Below are 27,942 nucleotides of genomic sequence, written 5' to 3' on the forward strand. Positions count from 1 at the left end.
GACGAACTGATTAATTGATTGTAATAATAATTTAGCCATGTCAAGTTAATCCAATTAATTGACCCAAATATTCATAATTAATCATAACAAGTTATTATTGATTATTAATATTTCATATAGCTAGGTTCCTTACAGTAACTAATAATACTGACAGTAACTCGCGATTGAGCGGCAAACTGATGTTACTAATGTCTCGATGACAAACTGGAGCCACTAAATAGGGGCGTGTCTAGGAGCTCAGGCACTCCAGTGCGTCATCAAGACCCTGTTTTAGCCCCGCCCAAAGAATCCGGAACAAAGCAATGGTGAAAAACTGTTTAACGGTCCACAGTTCACAGTTTAACTCCACATTTCACAGTCTTTGTAATATGTTTTAGCAATTATATATTTTTATATTTATAAAATATATTTATAAATATATTATAAATATACTAAAAGAAACATTATAAATATATTTAATATATATATATTTTTTAGAATTGCCTTTACAGGGACCTTAGAGTGACCTCATGGAAATCTCATCTCATCTCAGCATCAGATACTTTTAAAGCAATGCTGGATGGTCTACAACCTATATATGTGACTATTATGCCTACATCACTCATAATTCATGACTCAGATAACATGCATGTCATTTATGGAGAGAGGAGGAGGAACTGTCACGGGTCTGTCAAGGAGGACTCAAATGCAGAATGAGTGTTAACAGGTTTATTGACAAAAAGAAGACAGATGACAAGATGTGGTGGGAAAGGTGAACAGTCCAGACAATAGGCAGGGCTGAGCAGCAGTTGTAACTAGCACAAGATGACTGTAGGCTGGGGAGTAGTAATGGCAGAGCAGAATGAGAACTGAGAATACTAGCAATATCCACACAGGAACTTCAAGTACAATAGCAAGGCACCCAGGGATCTCAGGCTTGCTCCAAAGCAAAGAGTGTAAGCAGCCAGGGAAGCTCTGCTAGCAGGACAGGACCTGAACTAGAGATACGGGAGAAAAGACAGACAGGACTGATGGCAGAACTAAAGCACTAAAAAACTTTCCTACAACTGAGCTTTAGATTTAGTGTCATAAAGCTCAGTATAGATAGAGTATCTCCCTCTTTAAGATTTAAGTGTTTTGAAAACGGTTTGGTATTTTAAAAGTTTTTTACATTAAGCAATTTCAATAAAACAATTATAGAAAAAAGTTACCTTATGAGCATTTGAGTTCTTTCCACTACTGAAGCTTAACTTTCTCATTTATGTCTCATTTTAGAGTTACAACAAGATACACCAATAAATACATTTAAAGTCTTGTACAGTAGAATCACATCCTAAGAGTGAACCCAAATTGGATTTATACTGGAGTGGCTGCAGTTTCAAGGCCACAGTCCTAGGACCACATTTCTAGGACCCTATAGCGAACTGGATGACCAAGGAGGGTCACCAAAGTGAAGGCCATGACAGAAAGTAGTATTTGGGTGGAACAGCATATTAATGTCATATTGAAACAAAATGGTTGGTTGAGGATGCAAATCATCACTTATTCGAGTGCAAAAGCTGCATGGACAGGAGTGTTTCAAAATCCTAAAAATAATAATTACAGTTCACTTGATATTATACGTTTATTATGTGTTTTTGCACTCAACTGTCATGCCGGCCTATATTGACATTGAATGAGTGAACAAGTGAGGGATTTTGAACATAACACTTTTTGACACAAGCTATTGTCAGCTGTCACATCACTATTCTGCTGTAATTTCAAATGGCATGTGCCACCTGCAAATTCCTCAAAATTCAGCTGAATAGGCCACAACTTCCAGTGGCACGTGCCTCTCAAAACCAGCAGAGGTGGGTAGAGTATCCAAAAACTGTAATCAAGTAAAAGTACAAGTACTTATAGAAAAGTAAAAGTAAAAGTAATAATCTTAATAGTTACTTGAGTAAGAGTAAAAAGTATCCAATGAAAAAAGTACTCAAGTAGTTAGTTACTAGTTACTTCTGATCATAGAGGCCTATATATATAACATGATATTATTTTGATTTTTTTTTTAATTTAAATGACTATTTTTATCATAATTAGATAGGCTATCTTTGCAACAAAAACAGGAGAGACAAACATTATTTCTGCCATCTGCAGCCCGGAAACCATTGCCTGTCCTTATTAGTTTGTATCATAGTAACTTAGCCTATAAAACTACATTTGGATTATTAGGCAATGTCGAAATAAAGTGACTGCAGAGTTTTGCATTCAAAGGCATGTAAAGGGAACCATTGACAAAGAGAAAAACTCTTCACATGTGCTCGCGGCGGTAGCCCTTACTGGACTCATGACCGCTACTGAACATCTGAACACAAACAACGATCAAATGCACATCGAGAATTCTTCTGTCTGTTCTCCAAAATGTAATCAAATGTATATTTCTCCAAGCATGTTTAATCTGGTTAACTGTGTCTAAGGCAGGCAAAGGCATTTTTCAAGTCGAGTTCGCACGCCACTGCGCAATACACATTACCACTGCATGGCGGGTGTTCATTTCATAAACTGTGGACAATGTTAGCTTATTTAATGTAGCCTATAAATTAATGTATCCAAAAAACGGATAATGTCATACTTTGTAGTAGTGCTATTGTGGCGTAATAATGTGTTTGGTTGTAAAAATACCTGAATGAAATTAATCATCTATTCACAGAAAGCATACGAAGATTTTCAACTAATAAAGATCTTCATTGCTGGCAAAAATATGATGCATTTGCAGATTTGCTTTCACTTGACCAGGGGTCTCCAACAAGTCGCTTGCGAGCTGCCAGTAGCTCATGGCCTGATTGGAGGTAGCTCGCCAATGGGCTGTTCACATATTGCGTCTTTTGCGCGCTCAAGTTCGTTATTTCAAATGTAGGAAGCTCATAATTGAAGCGACGCGCTTATTTTTTCCATGCGCAGCAAGATTTTTTCAGAATGCCGCAAACGCACCGCAGGTCAGGTGACAAGAACCAACCAATCAGCTAACTAACCCAACTAACAACTAGTGCTACGTCACACATAGGCTCACTAATTGGCCGACGCTGGTCATGTGTGTGATGCGTGTGACGTATAACAACAGAAGCTTACGCTATTACACTAGTGAACTGACTTGAGGCCCACAGAGAAGGAAATGAATAGTTGAAATAAAGTCGTTATTTTTGTTTTTTTTGCGCACAAAAAAGTATTTCTCGTCGTTTGATAAACTTAGGATTGAGCCACTGTAGTCACTTGGACTATTTTAACGATGTCTTTAATAACTTTTCGGGGAACAAGTGTCAATTCCTTAAAGGGGTCATATAATGGTACATGCACTTTTACAAGTTGATTGTACTGAAATGTGTGTTGGCAGTGCCTGTACACAACCATCATATAATGATAAAAATCCATCCAGTGATTTTGTTTTAATCTCCTAATATGTTTTCCCCTGCCTCAAATTGAGCCGTTCGACAGTGTGACATCACACAGTCGGACGCCCCTCCCACGATTGTTGACTGACAGCAGCGTTTCAACACAGACCCGCCCTCGCTCGTGAGCGAGCAGAATGGAGTCTAAGCGAAGTGGTGTTCTATTCTTGGGTACAATAAGGAACACAGCAGCCACTTTAATGTTCCTAAATCCTAACCGCTGAAGACGCAGTGGCTGAGTTTGTTTTCGAAGGGAATATTCCCCACAATCAACATAAATGCTTTTATGTTTGCGCGAATCATTTCACACACCAGACTGCTTTATAAACGAGGAGGGTCAGTATAAAGCTGGTTTTGCTAAGAAGCTGCTCCTGAAAAAAGGATCGGTACCCACCAACTATTCGTGTTCCTGCTGCACCTACAGAAGAACTGAAGTGAGTGTAACGTTTTATTAACCTTTATAATAATATTTATATTAATCTTTGCAAATCGCTAGCTTCACGATGAATGCGACTAAGGTTTAGACTCAGGGTACATTACGGCATGTTTTCTATGTACAACTTTCTCAATATAATTCATAATCCCATGTTTATAATGAACAACGCGTTATGGTTATTGTGTTATTGTGTTACAAAAGGTGTACCACAGAACAGAGGGGCGGGGTGAGCAAAAGCCATTATCATTTAAAGACACAAACGGCGTGCTGACAACAGAGCTGTTTTTAACCAGGTAAAATAAGTGATTTCTTACAATACTAATGAGAATTTTTTATTAAAGTATATTACAAACTTTTAATTTAGACCCTAAAGAATCATATTAGCTTGTACAAAAATGGCATTGTATGACCCCTTTAAGAAGCCTGGAGAAGTGATCCAGCCCTCAGATTTAATCAAAAATATCTTAATTCGTGTTCCGAAGATGAACGAAGGTCTTACGGGGTTGGAACAACATGAGGGTGAGTAAATACTGACAGAATTTTCATTTTTGGGTGAACTATCCCTTTAAATCTCCCTGTTACGACTCCGAGTCGAATGTGAATTGAAAGCGCTTCAGACGATTCAGTGCGTGCAGGGAACTGAACAGATCATTCAAACTGATTCGCGAACCGATTTAGACAGATCTGCCAACTTGTTTGATGAAGTCCATAGATATATGGATGAAGTCTTTGAACAGAATCGACTCAAAAGAGTGATTCATTCCTAAATTGAGCATCGCTCATGGCCATAAAAAACCCAGCGCGCTTGGAATAAACTACGCATTTAACAACATGTATTGCATTAAATTAACGAGAGGAATGTCGCCCAACGTAACAAAGTAAAAGTACAGTTTTTTCATTAGAAATGTACTCGAGTTAAAGTAAAAGTACCCACATTTAAATCTACTCTTAAAAGTATTTTTTTCCAAAAAAATACTCAAGTAAATGTAAAGAAGTAAATGTACTTCGTTATTTCCCACCTCTGAAAACCAGGTATGTCACAGGAGATGCCACAACTTCCAACATCATGTGCCAGAGGCACCAATAAATAAGTATGATACCACATTAATCCTTGATTTAGTTCTCCCCAGATATCCATAAGGAAACATGGAAAACTTAGACTTGAGTATAGGCTTAATAAGGTTACTTCTTCAATATAGAACACAGCATGTAAACTCTGCCATGAAAATGCTGTTGCTATTCTCAGTGAAATCATTGTGCTGCCCAATAAAACTTTCTTGATTTTCTGTTACATGTTACAACAGGAGTTGTTTTGTCACTAGATAAGTAGATGTCACCAAAATGTTTCAATAATTTGGCATTTAGGAAAGTCTCAGATATTGCAATATTTTAATCAAACTTTTAAAGAGAGTGTAAAACATGAAAGACAATAACATGAATTACATTTATACTTGTAATCATTGGATTTAGAGTTAATATTAACAGAAAGTTAAAGATTGCTATCACAGACAAGTGAATATAGATGCAATATGTGTAAAGAGCTTAATTAAAATACACATTCAGTGGTTTCAAGCACAGGAACTTGTTCTTTCCATCTTTGCATTGGGTTTCCTCCGGGTGCTCAGGTTTTCTCTACAAGACATCTAGCATTCGTTAATGGGAGACAATAAATTGTCCATAGGCATGGGTGAAAGTGTTAGCCCTGTGATGGACTGGCCATCCATCCAGGGTGTTTCCCTGCTTATGACCTGAGATGATGGGATGAGCTACAAAGGGATATACCATGCAATCCTGAAAGGACAAGTGCCATGGAAAATGGATGGACGGATTTAATGGAATCATAATCAGAAGGCTGAATATAGATGCAGTCCTTTGACAATGACTACAACTCTTGTGTAGTTAGGCCCTGGGTAGTGATTAATAGTGGCTTCTCATGTTTAATTCACCAGCAAAAGGAAGCAAAACACCAAGATGATCATAGAAGAAACAGTCTTGGCACTGGAATTGCAAAATATGTCCAGACATTTACTAAAAGAGGAGAGAAATACAGATGTGATGATAAATACGATAAATTGAAAACACTGTCTGCCCACACAATGGCCCCTCAATTAAAAATACTAATTTCATCACATATATTTTTGAAGTGTATATTTTAATGCAATAAGTAACAGTTATAATTAATTATTTTATTATATTTAGGGACTGTGGCTGAATTAAGAATACCATATAGCATACCAATCACTATAAAGATATTGCAGAAATAGTGAGAGTAGTGTGGTAGTATGCTATTTTGAATTCAGCGTATGTCTTCTAGCAGAAAAATGCAGCCATAAATTTGCTTTTAAAATATTTTAGTAAAAATAATTTTTAACATGTGGTATTTCTTTAAATTGTGAATATATGCTACTGTTGATCACTCCTCACAACTCTTTATTTATGATGACTATATTATATATGACTACTACACATTATATAGCACAGCCTCCCGAATCTTATTGCTTAAGAATTGCACTCAAACTAAAAAGCAGATATTGATAATGTAGTGAGTTTTTTCAACATTTTCCATCCACATAAAAAATTTGACCATATGAGATTGTGGCTTACCCCTCAGTAGGTTCTGGTGTAGTTATTGTTGAAATTGTCTGATGAGGTGTGGGAAGAGCTCTAGAAGGGAAGATACTGTTAATGTATCCAATTTCCTTCAGAAAAGTGTTTTAAACAATGATCATTCAAAATTACAAACCTCCGCCCCTTCTATTCAAGGAACAATTTCCTAAGAATAGCACTTGATGATTTTGATGAATTAATAAGTTTAATGATTTTTTTAAAAAGGTATGCTATGTCACTTTTTTAAATTTATTTGCGTGAGTCTCATGCTGAATGCGTGAGAGCTGGCAGTCCTGCACAAGTGTTGCTTAAGGCTTATACTGTAGTTGTTTTCAGTAACATAAGGCTTGCGATTATATTGACAATGCGTTTCTTATCTGTTGTCATTATGGCAACATGCTTGTCGCTTCCAGCATGCTACCTATAGGGATACAACGCCTATCAAAGCAGCTATAAGGTCTATTCAGTGGTATCAGTGCGTTGCTCAGGAGCTTATTACCCTCCTCCATCCCCAGCTCCTCCTCTCGTCCATTCAAGACTTGGCCCTTTGATATTCCTCTTCGAATCTGACTCCATTCTTCTTGAATTATGTTGCTACATTAAATTATTGTCATTAAGTACATTAATAATATAGCATTACCTTTATGGTTCTGTTCTGTTACCCTAAGGGGGCTATTGCTGCTCTCTCCCTGCTATTATCCATGCTAGGCTGCATGGCTGGGCAGGGAGTTCTTGCCCAGAACTGAACCATACCCAATCAATCCAAACTCTATGCTAATTCTTAATCATATTGACGACAGTGTTCCTGACAGAACAACAGTTAAAGGATTATTCACCTTGTAGCACATGGTTCCTGCAGGGTACTTGCATCAGGAGGAATGTTGAAGTTCTTCACTGTCACTTTAGAGCAGGGTAGAGAGTCATTCTGAAGGAGCCCTGAGATATCTATGAAAAAGTATTCAGGATTAGTACAACATTTAGTGGGTGACGCGAAGATGCACGTTGTATTGTGTTGTGTTCACGAGAATAAGACGAGACACTATTTTAATGCTATTTTTAAGAAATCTTCAATAAAATATGTGACTGAAAGTCACAAATGCAGAACAATGCAGGTGCATTTTGAAACGCCCCCTGTTTTCACTTTTTTGGATTAGCCCAAACCAATGGAGACAGATTGAAGATTGGTCTGCATCATCCATAGCCTGCAGGACAAGCCAGACCTACATCAAGATGTTAGGTCTGGGAACTCCCAATTGGCATACCTCAATCCGAGGGGCGGGATAAACGGTTGTTGGCCGTTTTATGGTTCTGCGTCAGGTTGAGTTGCATCGCGGTGCATCTGACCAATCACAGCCCTTGTGGTCTGCGTCGCCTCGACGCGTAGTTACAATTTTTTGGAGGTGCACGTCGAGCTACGGCGGAGGGGTTCGCGGCGACGCAGAGGGGTCTGCGGGGGTACGCCGTCGATTCGACGCAGAAGCATAAAACAGGCTTTAGGCAAGTCATGCCACTCAGCCGTCATCTTGGCAACGCCTTCGGGCAGCTATTTCGGACTAACAAGACCAGGCTCCTATCTAAATGAATGGGCAGAGAGTCAGAACTGCACTTTCACTGGTCACCGGGACATAAAAACTGCATGTATAGAAACAGCAGTAAAATATGATAAAAATCGCTGAACAAGTTTGATGACTTTGCCCCAAAATAAACGCCTTTAAAACACCTTTTCCCCCACAGGTTATGCTTTTACTACGCATGCGCAAGGGTTCTCTCCCTCTCTGTCGTGCACGCACTACACGGTTTGAAGCACAGTATGTGCGAGCTCTTGCTCGTTCGCTCTAGATTCTGGGAGATTTTAACTAATTTGTGGGCATAAGGGAGCCGCTATCAATATGGGGGAGACTCCGGGAACTTCCGGGAGACTTGGTAAGTCTGATATTTACACAACTCACACATACACTGCATATCAAATCTGCCACCTTTTCAAACAGTAAAGTATTTTCCGCTGTCGCAAACCTCAACTGGGCGCATGCGTCAGTGGAACCAGGCGATGGCTTAAATGTTTCCCGGCTTGACTGTTAAAAGCAGACGATTGGCTTTCCAGCGGGAGGGACGGGACATGTGCATACAACCGCCATCTTTTGCGTTACTGTACGTTAACACCATAGACAGTATAAGAAGTGGACAATGCCATCTCATTGGAACTCAGTTGAGACAGTTGAAGCCCATTTTTAGCACTTCCGTTCCTGACGCGCAGACTCAAACCGACTCAAACTAAGCTTGATGACGTGAGCAACCTGTCTGACAGACGTAAATCTTCTAGTAGCTGTGCGTGAAAATTGCCAGCGTTAATCACTTCACATGTATTCATTTGCCACATACCGAATTATTTCCAATTCCCCAAAAACGTTGTTGAAATATTTTGTCCCGTTGCTTTTATGGACTCATATATGGGCTTCTCCCTTGTCAGGACGTCCCCCTATTGCCTGCGAGCTTCTCCTCCTGTCTATACGGTAATGTCTCTATTGTGCGACAAAAAGTCGCGTGATTATGACGCAATCGTTAGCCTGTTTTTAACAAAAACGACTTCTACGGGGCCATAATAGAACATTGCTTTCTTGGATACTATGCTCAATTGGCCTGCCAACTCTCCTGACCTGAACCCCATAGAGAATCTGTGGGATATTGTGAAGAGAAAGTTGAGAGACGCAAGACCCAACCCTCTGGATGAGCTTAAGGCCGCTATCGAAGCATCCTGAGCCTCCATAACACCTCAGCAGTGCCACAGGCTGATTGCCTCAATGCCACACCACATTGAAGCAGTAATTTCTGGAAAAGGATTCCCGACCTAGTATTGAGTGCATAACTGAACATAATTATTTGAAGGTTGACTTTTTTGTATTAAAAACACTTCTTTTCTTGGTCCGATGAAGTATCCTAATTTTTTGAGATAGGAATTTTGGGTTTTCATGAGCTGTATGCCAAAATCATCAGTATTAAAACAATAAAAGACCTGAAATATTTCAGGTAGTGTCCAATGAATCTAAAATATATGAAAGTTTAATTTTTATCATTACATTATGGAAAATAATGAACTTTATCACAATATGCTAATTTTTTCAGAAGGACCTGTAGATAGACGCCCTATCGACCGCTACTGCCCATTGGCACGGACGAACCGTGGGGCCGCCATCTTAAACCGGTCACCCGCTCCGCTCAGTGCAATCTGTTTGGCAGGTGCAATGAGATGCCAGCGCATTTAATTAATTATATCTCACTGAATACCGAACTGATTTTCACGCAGTTTTTTTTGCTGCAAAGGTCATACATGTAGCTACAATACAGGACACATTGAATATTTTGTTCACAAAATACAACCAATAGTACGGTAATGTTAAATGTTAAATCTTACTTGTGAAAAGTAATCCCCGAGTGATTGTCCGCCGATTTGAGGAGGAATATGCTGCACAGTGCTCTGGCATCTACTGCTGCTATGCAACGCAAATAGGAGTATGACCGGTTTGAGATGGCGACCGCATTTTTTGTGCCACAGCGGCCAATAGGGCACATAGTCTCTATATTATATCTATGGTTTTCCCTATATAATTGTATTGAGGATCGAGGAAGTGGCATGTCTCTATATAAATAGTCTCTGGTGAGTCCCATGCGTTTTTCCACCAGCGGAGCTAGTTGATATATTAAACTTTTGCCATATGCGGTCTTCAAAACTCCGAACACATCTTCCTTTTTTAAGAATGACTTAAGTGACGTTCTCTTAACTCCGAATCATCCAGAGTCACGGCCAAAGCCAATTCGAAAGACCACTGTTCGCCAGCAGCATCTTCTTTGTTTTCAAAGTAGCAGGGAAAACACCTCCGTCACAACTCTGCCGTCATTATGTTAAGCCCGCCGGAGCGGAGAGTTGCTAGACCACACTTTGCTGCAAAATAATTTTCGCTGCCGCTAGGTTCTGTCTAGATTTCTAGGCTACATCATCCATGGTGGTTTGTTGAATTTAGCGTTTAATTTACTGTCAGAGTAATCTACCATGTCAAAGACATCGGGGGTGTGGCAGTATTTTATGAAAATAGAAAATAGAAAAAAAGTCGAAGGCAAAATTTGCATATCACAGCTCGACATCAAACATGGCATATCACCTAAAAACGGTAAGCTAACTGGTCTGTGTTATGTTGGCCCGTCTGTTTTGAGTTGCTATATGAATGAACATATCAAAATTGGCATACAACATGGCGAGCCTGTATCCATGACACTGATCGCCGCGGCAACGAGCGCTCAGCTTGAGTTCAAAAACAGGCGCACCCGCACGCAGCGGTAGCATATCCCCCAGACACACCCAGACCACGCTGGAAACATTTTATGGTTCAGTTTTATTATTGTGACCATTTATTTCCAGAATTATTTATTGAATTCGGGCACTTTATTATTTTTATTTTTTCTAATGCGCATTTGCCCACCGTTTGTATTTGTTTTGAGCCTATGCTTTATTTTTTCAGTTATGCACTTTATTTCGTTTCTGCTCTCGTCTTAATTTGGTTTGTTTAATAAATACTATTTTTTTTATAGTGGACGTGCCTTGTGTGTTTAAGAGTAAAAGCTTTAAATTAATAGTCTGATCGTGTCTCAGCCGTTAAGCTGAGCTCATCAGCCTCGCTCTGTGCGAGGACATGCACAGATCGGCTGAAATGATAGTGTCTGTCAGTTATCATAACATTATGAAAAACAGTTGTCTAAATTATGTTGCACATTCCTCAAAAGTTATTGTGCTGATATCACTAGTTGACATAGTAGGCTACTATTTTCAAATCATAGGCTATTGCGCAGGTGCATGTGATGCAATTCTGTCAGAGCCGACAGACTGCAGTTTGTCATTTCAGTGCAAAATAATTAGGTCAAAAAACGATTTAATATAGGCTAATGCCAGAGAATGTCTAAAATGGGGAGAACTTTTTTTCTGAACTGGTTGCAGTTCCACTCTGGTTCCATATGAGGGCGCTCGCAGTACGAGCTAGTGCAGAATGAATGGAGGTCTAAAATCCACTTTCCTCAGGATATAATTTTTTGTCTAGTAATTTGAATGTTGTATTCGAAATGAGATGCAAATAAAATTCTCATTGCTGGGTGATTTTTTTAGAGTCACTCATTTGCTTTAAAAAGTCTTTTAAAATGTCAATGACGCCATACACATCGTTCCACCAGATATACTACTTTACGGCAATCCTTCAGTCACTTTGGTGCGTTCGCGCTCTGCACTTTCTTTTCTCTCGAGGCATCGACAACACAGCTGACACAGGTAAATACACGTGCTAGAAGAGTTTTTGTTTTGTTGTTTTAAAAGACCACGCCGAAAATAAACACGTATTCTGGTCCCGCTTCGGATGCCACGATTCCATCAAGCGGTATCTCTGGTCGTAATCAGTCCTTCACTGACCAATCAGTGTTCATTAGCAGAATGCTGGCGTGTAATGGGCAACAACAACTCAACCTGTAAAAAATCGAAAGGACATATTAAGTACTCGTTCATTCAACTTTCGACCTATAACCCATTTTGAACTTGCAAAATCTACAATCAAATCTGAGATTTCTCAATGGCAATCGGGCTAAAGAGACAAATTTAGCCTTCTAGCTCCATAGACTCACATTCATTTTGCACTCAGTGCGTTCGCCCCCCAGTGGAACTCTGGTGGAACTACAACCCAAATTCGGTACAATAGGGCTTAATAGGGAGTGAACAGGCTCTCCGTAAACGGGCTCTGATACTGCAAATAGCCTACAAGTTTATTATAATAAATATATGTTTATTTATAATTCATTTAGGTGGACAAGGCTATTAATCTAAAGTTTTTTTACATTAGAAATTTCAGGACTTCAATCGACCAAGATTTTCTTTGGTTGATTACAGCCCTAGAGACAAGAGGCCATTTTTTCAAATAAATGTCAATGGAGGAGAGGCTTTACTGCAATGAGTAAACCGCTTTTGTGAGGAAATGGCCTATCAGATTTGTTATAATCGTCAACATTGTCTAAAAATCAAGTTTTATTTTGCTTGTGGTGGGCAGATTTATTTTTGTAACTCATGTGGTCATGTTGATTAGAAATTAATAGGCCTACATAATTTACGATTAATAATTTACATTACATTATTTTTACATTGAAATACATAATTTACACACTCTCGTTGATGCAGGGATGTTGTGAAAAGTAAAGTTTTTCCTCCTGATTGCGGCAACCCACGCGATCCGGCGTCTAATCGTCAGCTCCTCGACCTGCTTCCCTTGTTGTTTTTTCCAAGAAGGAAAGCTGAAAAAACGCATTCCGTTGTTCAGTTTCCTCCCTGAACCATTGTGTGACCTGCTATGGCAGTTCTTGATCTAGAAGCACTGACCAACCATATCGACGTTTATCGACGTTTATTAAAATCTCGACAGAAATTCCAAACACAACCTCCAACACACGAATTCAAATACTGCGTGTCAAAGGTATTTTACTTCCTTTATGGAGCAACGTGAATTTTTTTGTGCTCGGTTGTGGTTCCTTCATCATAAGTAAGTTAAGCCTATAGGCTATACTATGCTGTATGGTTGCACTTTTGCCTAAGTTACAGGATATATTTTTAGCTTTAACTACCTCTTTGTTATAGGCCTATCTCACATTTACACCGCTCAAAACCTTTTATATGCTTTGAAGCTTATGTAAATGTTATTGTTTCTATTTACATTTATTCATTTAGCTTAGCAGACGCTTTTATCCAAAGCGACTTACAAATGAGAACAATAGAAGCAGTTAAACTAACAGTAGGACAACAATATGCAAGTGACTTGCATCTCTGACTCCTTTAAACTGATATCACGAAACAGCTTTCATCTCGACAAGAAATATCAGGTGATTTTGACTTCGGGTGAGGCTGGATGTAATTGATCGATGAGATCTGCTGCTTGGAGTCAGGGAGACACTTTCTGCTTCCCATAGTGACGCTTGTACTGTTCCCTATCGGTCAGTCACTACAACGTAGGTCATGACTGACCAATAGGAATCTCGCTAGAGAGGCCAATCTACTTCGAGTAAAACTAAAACAAGCCAATACACATTGGCATGCAATCATTTGCAACAGCTGTGCAGCCTCGCAGCGCGGGTATTTAACAAGCAGCTGGTGCGATTGCACACTAGCTTTTTGCTTCGGAGCCAAGCACTTCGTATGCTGAACAGAGTGAATTTGAAAGCAAGCCTCTTCTGGATCCCTCCACTTTGGTGCGGGCGTGACGGCACAGCAGCGCGAGCGGTCTTTTTCTCTTCTCTCTCTCTCTTCTTTGTTTGTTGTTTTAAAACTGAGCAAACAAAAAAGCTGTTTTCACGGCTGGTAAGGTGCGCGGTTAAAGCGCTCAACGGCCGTTTTTACGGCTGGTAAGGTGCGCGATTAAAGCGCTCAACGGCCGTTTTCACGGCTGGTAAGACCAGCGAGAGAGAATCGCGCACAGACAGGTGCACATTCCTGTCTGTGTTTGTGGTGACCGTTCCCCTGCGTGCTTCAGCACCATGGAGAGCAGTCTCTAAAAGAGCTTATACAGATAGTTTGCGTCTTTTTCAAGATGATATTCTATCTGTGTGTTTCTGGATGCGGTCGTTACCTGGGGTCGCGGGATGGTCACGATCGCTGCCTTGTGTGTCTGGGCCTCGAACACGCACAGGCAGCGTTCGTGGATGAGTCATGTACCTATTGTGTGAAGATGACCATCACGGAGATGAGGTCGAGACTCACGTTCCTGCAAAGGGGCGAAGTCCCCGTGCCTGCACCTCGTTCCAACCCCCCTTCGCGGGTTGCTACGGGCAGTGACACGGGTGACCTGAGGATTACAGTGAGCTCGCTTCCTTCGGGGAACCAACCCCCTAGGAACCCTCACTGTGTACCACTGTGTGTCAGATGTGTACCAGTCGTTTCGTTCGGCGCTCCCTGCGACGACCAGATGTTGATCGCTGCATCGGAGGGTGGGTCAGACCTCTCCGCGGACGACGGCTCGGAGCCGCTGCCTCCTTCAGGTGTGTCAGCGGTGCCCGAGTCGGACCCGGAGATGATGGCCATGCTTTCCCGGGCCGCCAACAGGATCGGGCTCGTGTGGAACCCTCCACCGTGTCCCGAGCCCTCGAGGTTGGACGATTGGTACCTCGGGGTGGCGCGCGCTGGTTCTCAGCAACCCACCCCAGTGCCTTTCTTCCCGGAAGTGCATGAGGAGCTCACAGGGACGTGGACGGCACCTTTTACTGCCAGAAACCGTCTCGGTGGCTCCTCCTCCCTGACTACCCTTGATGGCGGGGCAGCTAAGGGATATGCGCGTATCCCACCAGTGAACGGGCCGTGCTATGCAACTGTGCCCTAACTCCACTTGGCGTGGAGAACCGTGTCTTCCTTCCCGGGCCTGTAAGTACTCGTCGGACCTGACCGGCAAGGCTTACAAGGCCTGTGGGGAAGCTGCCTCTGCCATGCACGCTATGGCGTTGTTGCAGGTTCATCAGGCCAAGGCACTGAAGGACCTGCACGAGGGTGGTCATGATCCACAAGTTCTCCAAGAACTTTGTACCGCAACTGACCTCACGCTTCGTGCGACGAAGGTCACTGCGCGGTCAGTGGGTCGTGCGATGTCCACACTAGTGGTCCAGGAACGCTACCTCTGGCTGTGTCTGGCTGACATGCGGGAGACCGACAAGATCAGGTTCCTTAACTCCCCCGTGTCCCAGACCGGCCTCTTCGGCGACGCGGTCGAGAACTTCGCCCAGCAGTTCTCGGCTGTACAGAAGCAGACTGAGGCCATTAAACACATCCTGCCGCGGCGGTCAGCTGCTGCCTCCACCCCACCGCCCGCGGCTCCTCGGTCTGCTCGTCGCCGTGGGCGTCCGCCTGCGTCTGCCCCTGCTCCCGCGCCGCAGCAGCAGCCTCCATCCAAGCGGCACCGTGGAGCCAGTCGCAGGCAGGGCGCCCCGCCCGTCCAGGCCCCCACCAAGAGGGGCGGCAAAGCCAAAGGTAACGGGCGGGAGATGGGCGTGGCATCATGGCACTCACCGGGTGGCAATCACACCGGAGTGCCGCCAGACCTTCAGCCCGTGGTCAGACCCCTCGTTCCTGTGGGCAGGAGACCCCTTGGAACAAGTGTCCAGGCATGCTGTGGTATTCACAGATGCCTCTGCCACCGGCTGGGGTGCCACGTACAACGGGCATGCAGTGTCAGGGGTGTGGACGGACCCTCAACTGCATTGGCACATCAACTGCCTCGAGTTGCTAGCAGTACATCTCGCCCTGACCCGCTTGAAAAGACGGCTACAGGGCAGGGACGTGCTGGTCTGTACGGACAACACTGCGACCGTTGCGTACATCAACCGTCAAGGTGGTCTACGCTCCCGTCGCATGTCGCAACTCGCCCGCCATCTCCTCCTCTGGAGTCAGAAGCATCTGAGGTCGCTTCGAGCCATGTATGTCCCCGGCTTGCTCAACCGTGTGGCCGACGAGCTATCACGAGCTGTGCTCCCGAGAGAATGGCGACTCCACCCCCAGGCGGTTCAGCTGATCTGGAGAGAGTTCGGGGAGGCTCAGGTAGACCTGTTTGCCTCCTCAGAGACCTCCCACTGCCAGCTGTTTTACTCCCTAACCGAGGGAACACTCGGCACGGACGCACTGGCACACAGCTGGCCCCGGGGCCTTCGCAAATATGCGTTTCCCCCAGTGAGCCTACTTGCGCAGACACTGTGCAAAGTCAGGGAGGACGAGGAGCAGGTCCTTCTGGTGGCTCCCTATTGGCCCACCCGGACTTGGTTCCCAGAACTCATGCTCCTTGTGACAGTCCCTCACTGGCCCATTCCTCTGAGGAAGGACCTTCTGACTCAGAGACGGGGCACCCTATGGCACCCGCGTCCAGACCTCTGGAAACTCCATGTCTGGTCCCTGGACGGGACGGGGAGGTTTTAGGTGACTTACCCCCTGAGGTACTTAACACCATCACTTCAGCACGGGCGCCGTCCACGAGACGTGTTTACGCCCTGAAGTGGAACCTGTTCGTCGAGTGGTGTTCTTCTCGCCGAGAAGACCCCCGAAGATGTCCGATAGGGTCTGTGCTTTCCTTCTTGCAGCAGGGGTTGGAGCGTAGACTGTCTCCCTCCACCCTCAAAGTACATGCTGCCGCTATTTCAGCTTATCACGACCACATAGATGGCAAAGCAGTTGGAAAGCACGACCTGGTCAACAGGTTTCTTAGGGGGGCGAGACGATTAAATCCTCCTCGACCCCCCTCCATACCCTCTTGGGATCTTTCCCTGGTGCTTCGAGCACTTCAGGATGTTCCCTTTGAGCCTCTGCAGTCAGTAGACTTAAAGCTTCTTTCCATGAAGACTTTGCTGCTGGTTGCACTGGCCTCTGTCAAGAGGGTAGGAGACCTGCACGCATTTTCGGTCGACGAATCGTGCCTAGAGTTCGGGCCGGGTGACAGCCACGTGGTACTAAGACCCCGGCCTGGCTATGTGCCCAAGGTTCCTACCACTCCCTTCAAAGACCAGGTAGTGAACCTGCAAGCGCTGCCTTTGGAGGAGGCAGACCCAGCCCTGGCTTTGCTCTGTCCCGTTCGCGCTCTGCGTATGTACGTGGACAGAACTCAAAGCGTCAGGACCTCAGACCAGCTCTTTGTCTGTTACGGAGGCCAGCAGAAGGGAAAGGCTGTCTCCAAGCAGAGGATGGCCCACTGGATAGTGGATGCCATCGCCTTGGCTTACCAAGCACAAGGCGTGCCCTACCCGCTCAGGTTGCATGCACACTCCACGAGAGGCGTTGCATCCTCCTGGGCACTGGCACGTGGCTCCTCGCTAACAGATATCTGTAGAGCCTACGTGTAGAGCCGGTCTTCTCCTGTGTTCTCACCCTAGACGGGTAGAAGCACTGAGAGGTCTGGCTCTGTCGGCTTGCTGCACCCTACTGTGCACCCTTATTGCTCCAGAGTAAAACCTGTCGAGTCCTCCATAACCCCTCGGCCCGGACTTGGCGGAGCGTCCGGCGCCAGGCCCTTATCCGCTGAATCCTTGAGAACCGGATCTGGGCTGGGTTCCATATGTGTGACCCTACGGGGATCCCATATGTGTATATTCCACGGCTGCTCCTATCGGAAGCCGGTGTCTTTCCCTTGGGCTAAGTCACCCATTATTTCATATGCAGTACAGCCTTCGGGCTAGTCCATATGCATTTCCACATAACTCTTTGAAGAAGTGGCTTCCGCAGCGTTCCTTCCTAAACAGAAAGGGCACGCTTTCCCAGTGTTATCCAATATCTCACTGTATGGGTTATCACGGAACAACAGTGTCAGACTCACTCTGTGTAAGCCTCCGCCTATCGTCCTTCCAGGCAAGAAGGTGTAGAGGCTTGCATGGGGGCGCTGGATGGGGTGCAGCAGCTGTGGCGCTTTTGTAGGGATTCCTATTGGTCAGTCATGACCTACGTTGTAGTGACGACCGATAAGGAACGTCTCGGTTACATAAGGTAACCCTCGTTCCCTGAGGGAGGGTACGGAGACGTAGATCCCGTCGCCACATCTGCTGCCGCCCGCCGGGGCGACCAGCTTTTTCAGGCTTGGCTCCTCAGCAAAAAACTAGTGTGCAATCGCACCAGCTGCTTGTTAAATACCCGCGCTGCGAGGCTGCACAGCTGTTGCAAATGATTGCACGCCAATGTTTATTGGCTTGTTTTAGTTTCACTCGAAGTAGATTGGCCTCTCTAGCGAGATTCCTATTGGTCAGTCATGACCTACGTCTCCGTTCCCTCCCTCAGGGAACGAGGGTTACCATATGTAACCGAGACGTTTTTGCATATCATCATTTTAATAATTTTTGTCTATATTTTTCTTTATATATATATATTACATATTAGTGCTGTCAAATCGATTAATAGCGAATTATTATTGTTGTTATAATATTATACCACTTGCGATTATCAATCTATTATAGTTATGCTGTTAAATTATTGTACTAGTCACTATTTAACTTATTATTTTTTATTGTCTATATTCTGTAATTGATTTTCATATTGTATTGTTATTATTATAGTATTATACATAAACTATATGCTATTATCAATATATTTAGGGCCCGAGCACCGATGGTGTGAGGACCCTATTGGAATTGCTCTGTTTATATTATTATATTATTGATTATTGTACTTATGATATTATATACTTATACTATTCATTACTATTTTATCCTCTGTTTACTCTTTGTTTATTTTATTGACTATACACTAAACTATTTACTATTACTTCTCACTTTATCTTATAATTACTATTTGAATTGCACTGTATTTGTACCATAGGCCTATCATGTATTACCATAAAGGATCCATCAGTTATCTTTATTGTATATTTGGAGTATCTATCTGTAAATATCTATTATTTTAGTGCTATAAAAATATAGAAAGTAGCCTGCCGGTGTGATTTGTATTTGCCGATATGTTTCTCAATTTTCTATTTTCTCAATGGCTTTTCTCCATTTTTCATTTTTCCACAATAAGAAAACTTTTTAATTTATTGTGAAAAATAAATTATATCTCAGTATGGGGGTCTTCACAATTCTTATCCAAGAATAAAAAGCCAAATACATGACAAGCCTGAGCTCTGGCAATTCCTTATTAAAAAAAAATATTTTATAAGTCTAACTATCGATATTTTAAAATAACTAGATATGGAACTATTTGTACACCACGTACAACCTACTGAAATCGGTTGATAAATGTAAACGTTATTTTTGTTTATATCCAGAAAAAACGCAGCTCATCCGTTTACTTGCATTTGTTTACAGCGCAGTCTTGCCCTCAGCAATATGGCGGACGTGTTGAAGTATCACAGCATATTTCGAAAGCGGCCAATAGGGTGTCTATGTATTTATTATGTCTATGGTCAGTACAGTGTGGGGAATGAAAGCGCCAGGATCACAGGTATAAACCAGTGCTATTTTCATTGCTTGATACTGGAGGGTGGCCATTGGGAAAAGCAGTCGTTCTGGGCAAACTGTTGCAGTAAAGCAGCTTGAGATTGTGGTGACATTTGTTCTCTATTCAGGGAACGTGTCCTGTTTTTCCTAATTTTATTTATGCAATTTGTCTACCATAACTCATAACGTTGTGTTATGTCAAATGTGAGGCGAAAGAGAGGGGATTTTTGTTTTACATGGTAAAATCATTTTTTTTTTGAGTTTCTTTGATAACCTTATGTACACTCTGCGGGGTTCTTTTAATTGAAATGCTTATTGGGCAACGTGTAGTTTTCCAAAGAGACAAACCTGGTAGCCACATGTACTTAAAACAGGGTTTCTCTCAGGTAACCTACCTTGCATGCTGAAGAGAAATATGGTGTCACCACCCTTGATAAACTCTCTTCTAGTCAGATCATCGTTCATTATGTAATATGGAAAGAGCAAAAATTTTCCCACATATACAGTCTCATTGCCAATGGTGACCCGAGTTCCATTTTTTCCAGGATTGTCCCAGTAATATCTGCCATCTGTTACGACAAAAATGACAAATTTTTTTTTTTGATCTATAGCTTAGTAAAATGCTGCTAAAATATAACACAGATGTGACAGAAAAATAATCAGATTCTCACTGGGAGATGCCAAAGCAGGGTCAGTGGTGATGCTTTGTTCTAAGGACATGCGTTTCTGCATGTGTGGATTCTGGTCAAGCATCTGGAAGGTTATTTGTCTCCATGGGCAAGGCCACTGCAACTGGTCATCATGTGCACCAGATACCAGACGAACAAACATGGCAAGAACATTCTGATTCACCACTAATGCAGCCTGAAATCGATAACCATCACTGGAGTAATACAATGGACTGTTATGTACCGAAGTTTCCCTTGAAAAGTTCTTTATCTGCCATGTGTGGGGACACTCCGTCTCTGAAAAATTGATATCATCCAGAGAGAAGCCTCCACTGGAGTTTCCAGCTCCTTTGCGGGCTTCAAATACAACTTGGAAGGTTTTATTTGCATTCAGTGACACATGATGCAGTTTCCAGTAATTACCGGGGAGTTCTGCAAGAAATTAAAATGTAAAATTAAACATTTTAGGAACATTTTAAAAGCATAGGCCTATACTTGTTTTCCCCTGTAATATTACAGCACTTGTTACAGGAAGAGACAGACCTGTGATCTGATCCATAAGTCTGAGAGTTCCTCTGTTGTCTGTTTCATTCTGGTACTCTCGGATCCAGATGTTGAGCTGGTCAGACTCATTGCCACTGTGATAGTAGTAGAACTGCAGGCACTGGACTTTGCAGTCTCTTTTAGGGGTCATTGTCTTGCTCTCAATTCTGGCTGTGTCCCCTTCCTTTCTCCCCTCAGCGCTGAAGTGCATGAAAAAAGACGTCCCTGCAGACATGAAAACAGGAGTATAGTTGTGTGGAACTGGGTGGTACAGTGACTGCAACTGTGGATGGAAGTGAAGCATTTCTTTTTGGGCGATTAGTATAGTAAATAGTAAAGTATAGTATTAAAGTCTCTCCCTGTGATGTCAAAACTGACATTTTCCATTTATTGACTGACTGACTGTAACGGATCTCACCATTTTGTTCTTTGTTCAAGTAGGTGTGGTCAGTCACATCGATGCCACTCACTGACTCAACTCTCTGCCAGCCATAAACAGCAGAACATACACTCATCTGACACAGAGATTCATCATCAAAACTGCAGTGGTCAAGGAAAGAGATGGAGGAAGCTGTAATGCAAACAGACAAACACTGAGACAAAATCAACTGCACGTCCAAATTTTGCCCAGTCAGATATGTCCCTTGGTCAACATATTTTGTTGATCCTCGAACAACATTGCACATTTTATGTGATGTAATTGATGTGGATTCAGGAACATGTTGCACTTCTACAAATCAATTTCTTACAACTTCCCATTGACATACAACCATGACATGGTTTCCCTTGTCTTCCACATCAGACTTCAAGTTCTACTAAAATGTTTAACAACCACAAACTACAAAATGAAAACAATGTGTGTAAAATACTCACTGCATTTATAGAGTTTGTTGAGCTCAATTGCATCATATTCACTGATGTCCAGGCGTTGACCAATCACATCTTGAAACTCAGGAAGCTTGGTAATGATTGTGGATCCAATACCGTTACTGAAGGCGTTTTTATCATAATGCATCACAGAGTAATAGTCATATGGGGTGCCTTGGGTGGTGGTCAAATTCTCGCTGTATTTATAAAAATTGCTCTCATAGCCTGAAAATAAAGACTGTGGCGTTATTAAGGTGATTATTAATAAAGAACGGTTTATTAGTTAAAGGTCCCATATTGTCAAAAATGAAATTTCTTGGCTTTTTTCATGATAACAGAGGTCTAGGGCTATGTAACTACCATAAGTTTTTGCCACTTATATCACAAATATATATTCTTAAGGACATCAAAACCTACAATAAAACTTCAGAAAGGTGTACAATATGGGACCTTTAATTGCTGATTAGTTAAATGGGCACTGCAATCAGTATGCCAGTAAATGTCTGTATTTAACTGTTTTACCATTTTCCTAAAAATAATAAAAGTTCAGAGCAACCTTTTATGATGTTTTCAAATTTGATGGTCAAATAATCATCTCTGTCATATCTTGACTGCTCATGCAAAAATCCTAGTGCATGGAGAAACTCATGCTCGACAATGGCTTTTATTCCACAGTTATTTCCGATGGAAAGAGTCTGGCCTCCAGGAGATGTGCGGCCGACATATGACCAACACCTGCAAAATAAGTGAGAGATAACGGTACATTCCCTCATCACATGGGTTCATTAATATTTTTTCTGGTAGTGTAAAATATTTGTTTAACTCATGAATGCTTTAGGGCCCGTTCACACCAAAAACAATAACTAAAAAGATTACTAACGATAACTATAGGCCTATTAGCGTTCACACCAGCAGACAATAATGTTCTGCTTATTATAAGTGCACTCTGAGTTTTGTCTGCCAATTTTTTTCAATCAGCTGAAAAAAAAATGGTTCTGAAAGTGATTCTGATATCAATCAGTGAGAAGCCTCCTCTGGAGTTTCCAGCTCCTTTACTCGCTTCAAATACAAATGTGTTACGAATACTCTGTTATCGTTATAGTTGTGGTGTGGACTCTGCTATTCTTTTATACTTAGAATGATTTTTAGAACTTTATCTTTATCGTTATCACTCTAGGTGCGAACAGGCCTTTATAGCCTACTATACTTTCAGTATAGCATAGTTTAGGCCAGGGTTATTCAATTAGCTTCATTCGAGGGCCGTATTATTAAATCAAAAGGTTGAGGTGGGCCGATGGGTTTAGCTTATTTATTGAAACATAACAGTATCAATAAGTTTATGTTTACTTTAAAGTAAACATTGTAGCCAAACAGTGTCAGACTGAAACGCTTCTCACTGGATTTCGCAACGCTGTTTAATAATAGTGTCCGGGACCGGGAGTAAACACAACTCCTTTAAGCTTGCGTTCGTTATCCAGTGGGCCGTGCTGCGTAGTTCAAAGTAAACTCGTGAAACAACTGAAAACAGCGATATTTGTTCTCTATTTGTTCTTACTGACCGAGAAACAGCTTCAGATGATTCAGTGACAGAACGGTCCGAACGAATCCAAATCGTTTCAGACCGTTATGCTTGCGCGTTTGGCCAATTCATGGAAAGGAAATAATCGAACCACAGAATGATTAATCAGGAATGATTGATATCGCTGGTTCAGTCGACAGAAATACGGGACACAGACATAATAACTGCTGAAATATTCGGACTGAAAACCTTTCTCAGGTCAGTCGGAGCGCTCATGGTACACACACAGTGCGTAGGCGCCGTACAGCTAGAGGCGCCACTGCGGTCACGCGCATATCGTACTCGGTTACTAACATAACCTCGGTTCTCGCTAGAGAGGGAACGAGTACAGCGTAATATCTTACGCTATGGGGAAAACCTCTTTTCCACGAGATATTGAAGCCAAAAATTATCCTTAATTTTGAATTAATGTAAAACGCTGTGCAGCAGCATGCAGACATAGGCAAGACGGCTTGCACGCCTATTGGCTGCCCTGCGGCAACAGCAGCAGCCTATTGAGAGTGGCCCTGCGTGACACATATCCAATAGGGGCATTTCGCACCCATTTCGTCACCTCCCGCCAGAAAGGGCGTGGTCTCGCCCTATAAATATAGCTCGATTAGGCTGGTACAACTGGTTTTCATTGCCGAAGCGACCAGAGCTGTGTATGCACGGCAAGATACCCAGTACTCGTTCCCACTCTAGAGAGAACCGATGTTATGTTAGTAACCGCGTACGTTCTCTTACGAGAGTATCTCTCGTACTGCGTAATATCTTACGCTATGGGGAACACAATGCAAAACGCTGTGCGTACTGGGATCCGACACCAAAGTCCCAAGGGCAGTAGCCCGGGGCTCATATAGTGCATAATCACCATAGACTCACAGAGAGTCGGAGAAGAGAGACTGCAAGCATCATTCCCCATGAAATAGCATCCTATAAGGGGCTAGTTATGTTAACAGTTCACACAGACAGGGTGAACGTGTTCAGCCTGAACTGGGTAATAGTACGAGTTATTCAACACCCATGGAGCTGTTTTATCGTTCAGTGAGCGATGCACAAGCAAAACTCAGCATCTGGGCTGGCACAGCGGGGCAGATAGCACTGAATTTTGTACCGACATAAGCTTGGCTTGTAAGGCGGGAACCTCTAGGTTATAAAACCTTATAAATATAGACGCCGAGGCCCAGCCCAGGGCCATACAGATATCTTGCAGGGTAACCCCACTATACCACGCCCACGACGAGGCCATGCCTCTCGTGGAGTGCGCTCTGACACCCAAAGGACACTGCAGGCCCTTAGAAGTGTAAGCCAGTGCTATGGCGTCGACTATCCATCTGGATAGGCTCTGTTTTGATGCGGCCAGTCCCTTGGAGCGTCCGCCAAACAAAACAAAGAGCTGCTCGGTCTTTCTGAAGACAGACGAGCGGGACACATAAGCTCTCAGTGCCCTGACAGGGCAAAGGAGACTCGCATCCTCCTCCTCATCATGAACCGAGAGAGCGCACAGGGAAATAACCTGAGCACTTAACGGTGTGTTGAGGGATTTGGGCACGTACCCGTGCCTTGGTTTGAGTATGACTTTTGAGTCATTAGGCCCAAACTCCATACATGAAGCGCTTACTGAAAGCGCTTGTAAGTCCCCAATGCGCTTCACTGAAGCGAGAGCCAAAAGAAACACCGTTTTGAAAGACAGATGCTTCATGTCTGACAAATGGATTGGCTCGAACGGGGCACCTTTCATGGCTTCCAAAACCGTAGAAAGGTGCCACACCGGGACTGAAGGAGGTCTGGGAGGGTTCAGCCTCCGAGCTCCCTTGAGGAATCGCACGACTAGGTCGTTTTTCCCCAGTGACTGGCCAGACACAGGTTTTGTAAACGTTGCTATGGCCGCCACGTACACTTTGAGCGTGGATGGGTTCCTGCCCTTATCCAGCAGCTCTTGAAGGAAGGAGAGTACTTCCGTGACCCCGCAGTCTACGGGTGAAAAGCCCTGAGCTTGACACCAGGCAGAGAACACAGACCATTTCGAAGAATAGAGCCGTCTAGTTGACGGGGCCCTCGCCTGCATGATCGTGTTTAACACTCCCTCCGGGATGTTAGCGGATACCCGTTGATGGCCCATGCATGTAGGGACCATAGTTGTGGGCGAGGATGCCAAATCAAGCCCTTGGCCTGAGAGAGGAGGTCTTTCCTCAACGGTATTGGCCACGGGGCAGTGCTGTTCAGTCGCATCAGGACTGGGAACCAAGTCTGGTTTGTCCAGAGTGGAGCCACAAGCAGCACAGGGGGAAAAGCATACAGGGGACAGCGGGGCCAGACGTGGGCCAGCGCGTCCTTGCTCTTGGAGAAATATTTCGGACAGTGAGCGTTCCCGTGGGACGCGAACAGGTCCACCTGCGCTCTGCCGAATGTCTTTTGGGAGCAGGAGAAGGCTCGGGGCTGCGCTGGGCACGGCGCTTTTTACGGCGCGGCGCTACAGCGGGCTGAAGTGCAGGCTCTGAGAATGATGCCAGGCGAGTCCTCAGAGTCACCATCGCCAGTAGCTCACAGTGAGGGCATCCGCCGTTGACGAGAGCGAGAGCCGCATGATCCTCACCCAGGCAGGAAACGCAGATGACATGGCGATCCTCTTAACTGAGTGTGGCTCGGCACGAGCCGCAGGATCTATGCATCTTGAAAAAGACTCAGCACTTTTAGGAGAGAGAGAGAGACAGTGAAAAAATGTGTGTCGCAGCGGCGAACACACACACACACTTTGAAAAGGATATAACGCTGGAAAGCGTAGCAGGTACGGCGGCTAAAGGCGGTGATGCCAGCGACTTCAGACTCAAGGCTCGTCCCGCTGTGTGCTTTTCCTCTGATGGCGTGGCTTCTCACTCTGGATCCAGCGATGCGTGATGCTTCACTGAAGAGATGAAAATCAGTTGTACCAGCCTAATCGAGCTATATTTATAGGGCGAGACCACGCCCTTTCTGGCGGGACATGTGTCACGCAGGGCCACTCTCGATAGGCTGCTGCTGTTGCCGCAGGGCAGCCAATAGGCGCGCAAGCCACCTTGCCTATGTCTGCATGCTGCTGCACAGCGTTTTACATTAATTCAAAATTAAGGATAATTTTTGGCTTCAATATCTCGTGGAAAAGAGGTTTTCCCCATAGCGTAAGATAGTACGCAGTACGAGAGATACTATCATAAGAGAACTAACCAAATTTAGCCTCACCGCCAGGAAAAGAAGAGGAGGGAGGTTGGGGTGCCCTCGGGCCATATGGAGATGATTGGCGGGCCGGGCCTGCGGGCCGCCAATTGAATAACCCGGGTTTAGGCTGTATCAGTATAGTCTATAATACCACATACTACTTGTGGATTACTAGCTGAAAGTATACTGTACCCTTGAAGACTCTCCACAGAGATGTAAAATTCTTCTGCTGCTCTGGGCTTGAAGTCAATACATGATTTCAGTCTGAACTGCTCAAAAGCTCTCAAAATGACTCCTTTATAGTTCATACCTACACAATCAAAAATACATGATGGAATAAAAATATAAAAAGTCAAACTAATTTAAAAGCTTTGTTAAATTGAAAGTTAGAAATCCATGTTTTCTTACTGAGGTTCACACTCAGCTCATAGGGGACAGGAATATCCCACCGGTACTCATTCCCAAGAACGGCACTCCTTTGCTTAGGCTTTAAAGCAGATTGTTTTAAGTATCCTTAGAAATATTATATTTTTTGGAATTATCCAATATTCAATGTAATTTGAGAATTTCTTAGAATAGAACTCACCACCATGATGTCTCCTTCTCTGAGATTTAAACCTAGAAATCAGTTTAAAGTAAATATGTTTGAATAAAATAGGATATGTTAGCTTACTGCTAATATAAATGTACTTTAGTTCTTGTGATAATATAGTAGTTTTACCTTTGTTTATGTCTGGAATGTCTTTCCATTCCTCAGTGCCTTTGAGGAGAATATAATGAAGGAAACAAAAGAAGACAAAGATTTTATGTCGAGAAATAGAGTTGAGTGCTAGACAAAAACATAATTTTATAACATTTTGTAACTTACAACAGATTAATGTCAGTGACTGTGCTGTACTTACCATTTATATCAGATTGTGGCTGAGAACAGAGATATGAAAACAATACTCAGATATCAAGAAAAGTATTTTTAAAAATCAACAACTGTATATCATCTTTTCAACAACAATGTATTATAATGTACATATTGTACTGTCCAACTTACCATTGGTGATGCAAGACAAAGAGCCAAAGGCAAACTCAGCAGAAGAAAAGCACATAACTGCATTTTTACTGGGAATCATAATGATCACATTTTATGAATGATGTTTTATTATTTGCATTAAATTGGCAAGCAAAATGAAAGAGATACACAAAGAATTTAATAATGTGGAAAATCTACTATCTTAATTACATTTAAGACCAAGAAAATATGTGATTAAAAAAAATAAAAGGGGGATACATACCAGTTCAGTCCTTAACAGCTAAAGCTAAAACATAAAACTGCTTGACCACCGAGCTTGGCAGGTAAATACCAAGAAGAGTCCCTTGAAGTCTGACAGGTTATGCAATACACAATAGTACAGTTTTACTTCCTTATGAGCTCCCATTGTGAACACACACACACACACACACACACACACACACACACACACACACACACACACACACACACACACACACACACACACACACACACACACACACACACACACACACACACACACACACACACACACACACACACACACAATGTTCATCCTCATAGAACACCTTGTATAAAGTGAGGGTTTAACAATTTCAATAAAAATTTACCAAACTTGAGTTTATTTAATTCAGCACATTTTTGTATAATATATATGGTATTTTAAATGT

The 27,942-nt window shown here is 43.0% G+C and overlaps 1 protein-coding gene across 1 annotated transcript; it reads right to left on the reverse strand.

The window, feature by feature from the left end:
* Positions 1 to 5,215: 5,215 nt before the first annotated feature.
* Positions 5,216 to 27,774, reverse strand: LOC143721229 (meprin A subunit beta-like). The gene is made up of 16 exons (XM_077211513.1): positions 27,534 to 27,774; positions 27,293 to 27,360; positions 27,150 to 27,168; positions 26,969 to 27,007; positions 26,834 to 26,865; positions 26,656 to 26,734; positions 26,440 to 26,557; positions 22,048 to 22,226; positions 21,498 to 21,716; positions 21,043 to 21,195; positions 20,625 to 20,849; positions 20,085 to 20,513; positions 19,809 to 19,982; positions 7,287 to 7,395; positions 6,448 to 6,507; positions 5,216 to 5,871 (listed from the first exon to the last, which is right to left on the reverse strand). The coding sequence occupies exons 2-16, from the start codon at positions 27,353 to 27,355 to the stop codon at positions 5,781 to 5,783; spliced, it is 1,989 nt and encodes a 662-aa protein (XP_077067628.1). The 5' UTR covers positions 27,356 to 27,360; positions 27,534 to 27,774; the 3' UTR covers positions 5,216 to 5,780.
* Positions 27,775 to 27,942: the final 168 nt, after the last annotated feature.

Source organism: Siphateles boraxobius, unplaced genomic scaffold, assembly GCF_051911475.1.
Source record: "Siphateles boraxobius isolate OS27281-9 unplaced genomic scaffold, OSU_SipBor_1 12, whole genome shotgun sequence".
NCBI classification, from domain to species: domain Eukaryota; kingdom Metazoa; phylum Chordata; class Actinopteri; order Cypriniformes; family Leuciscidae; genus Siphateles; species Siphateles boraxobius.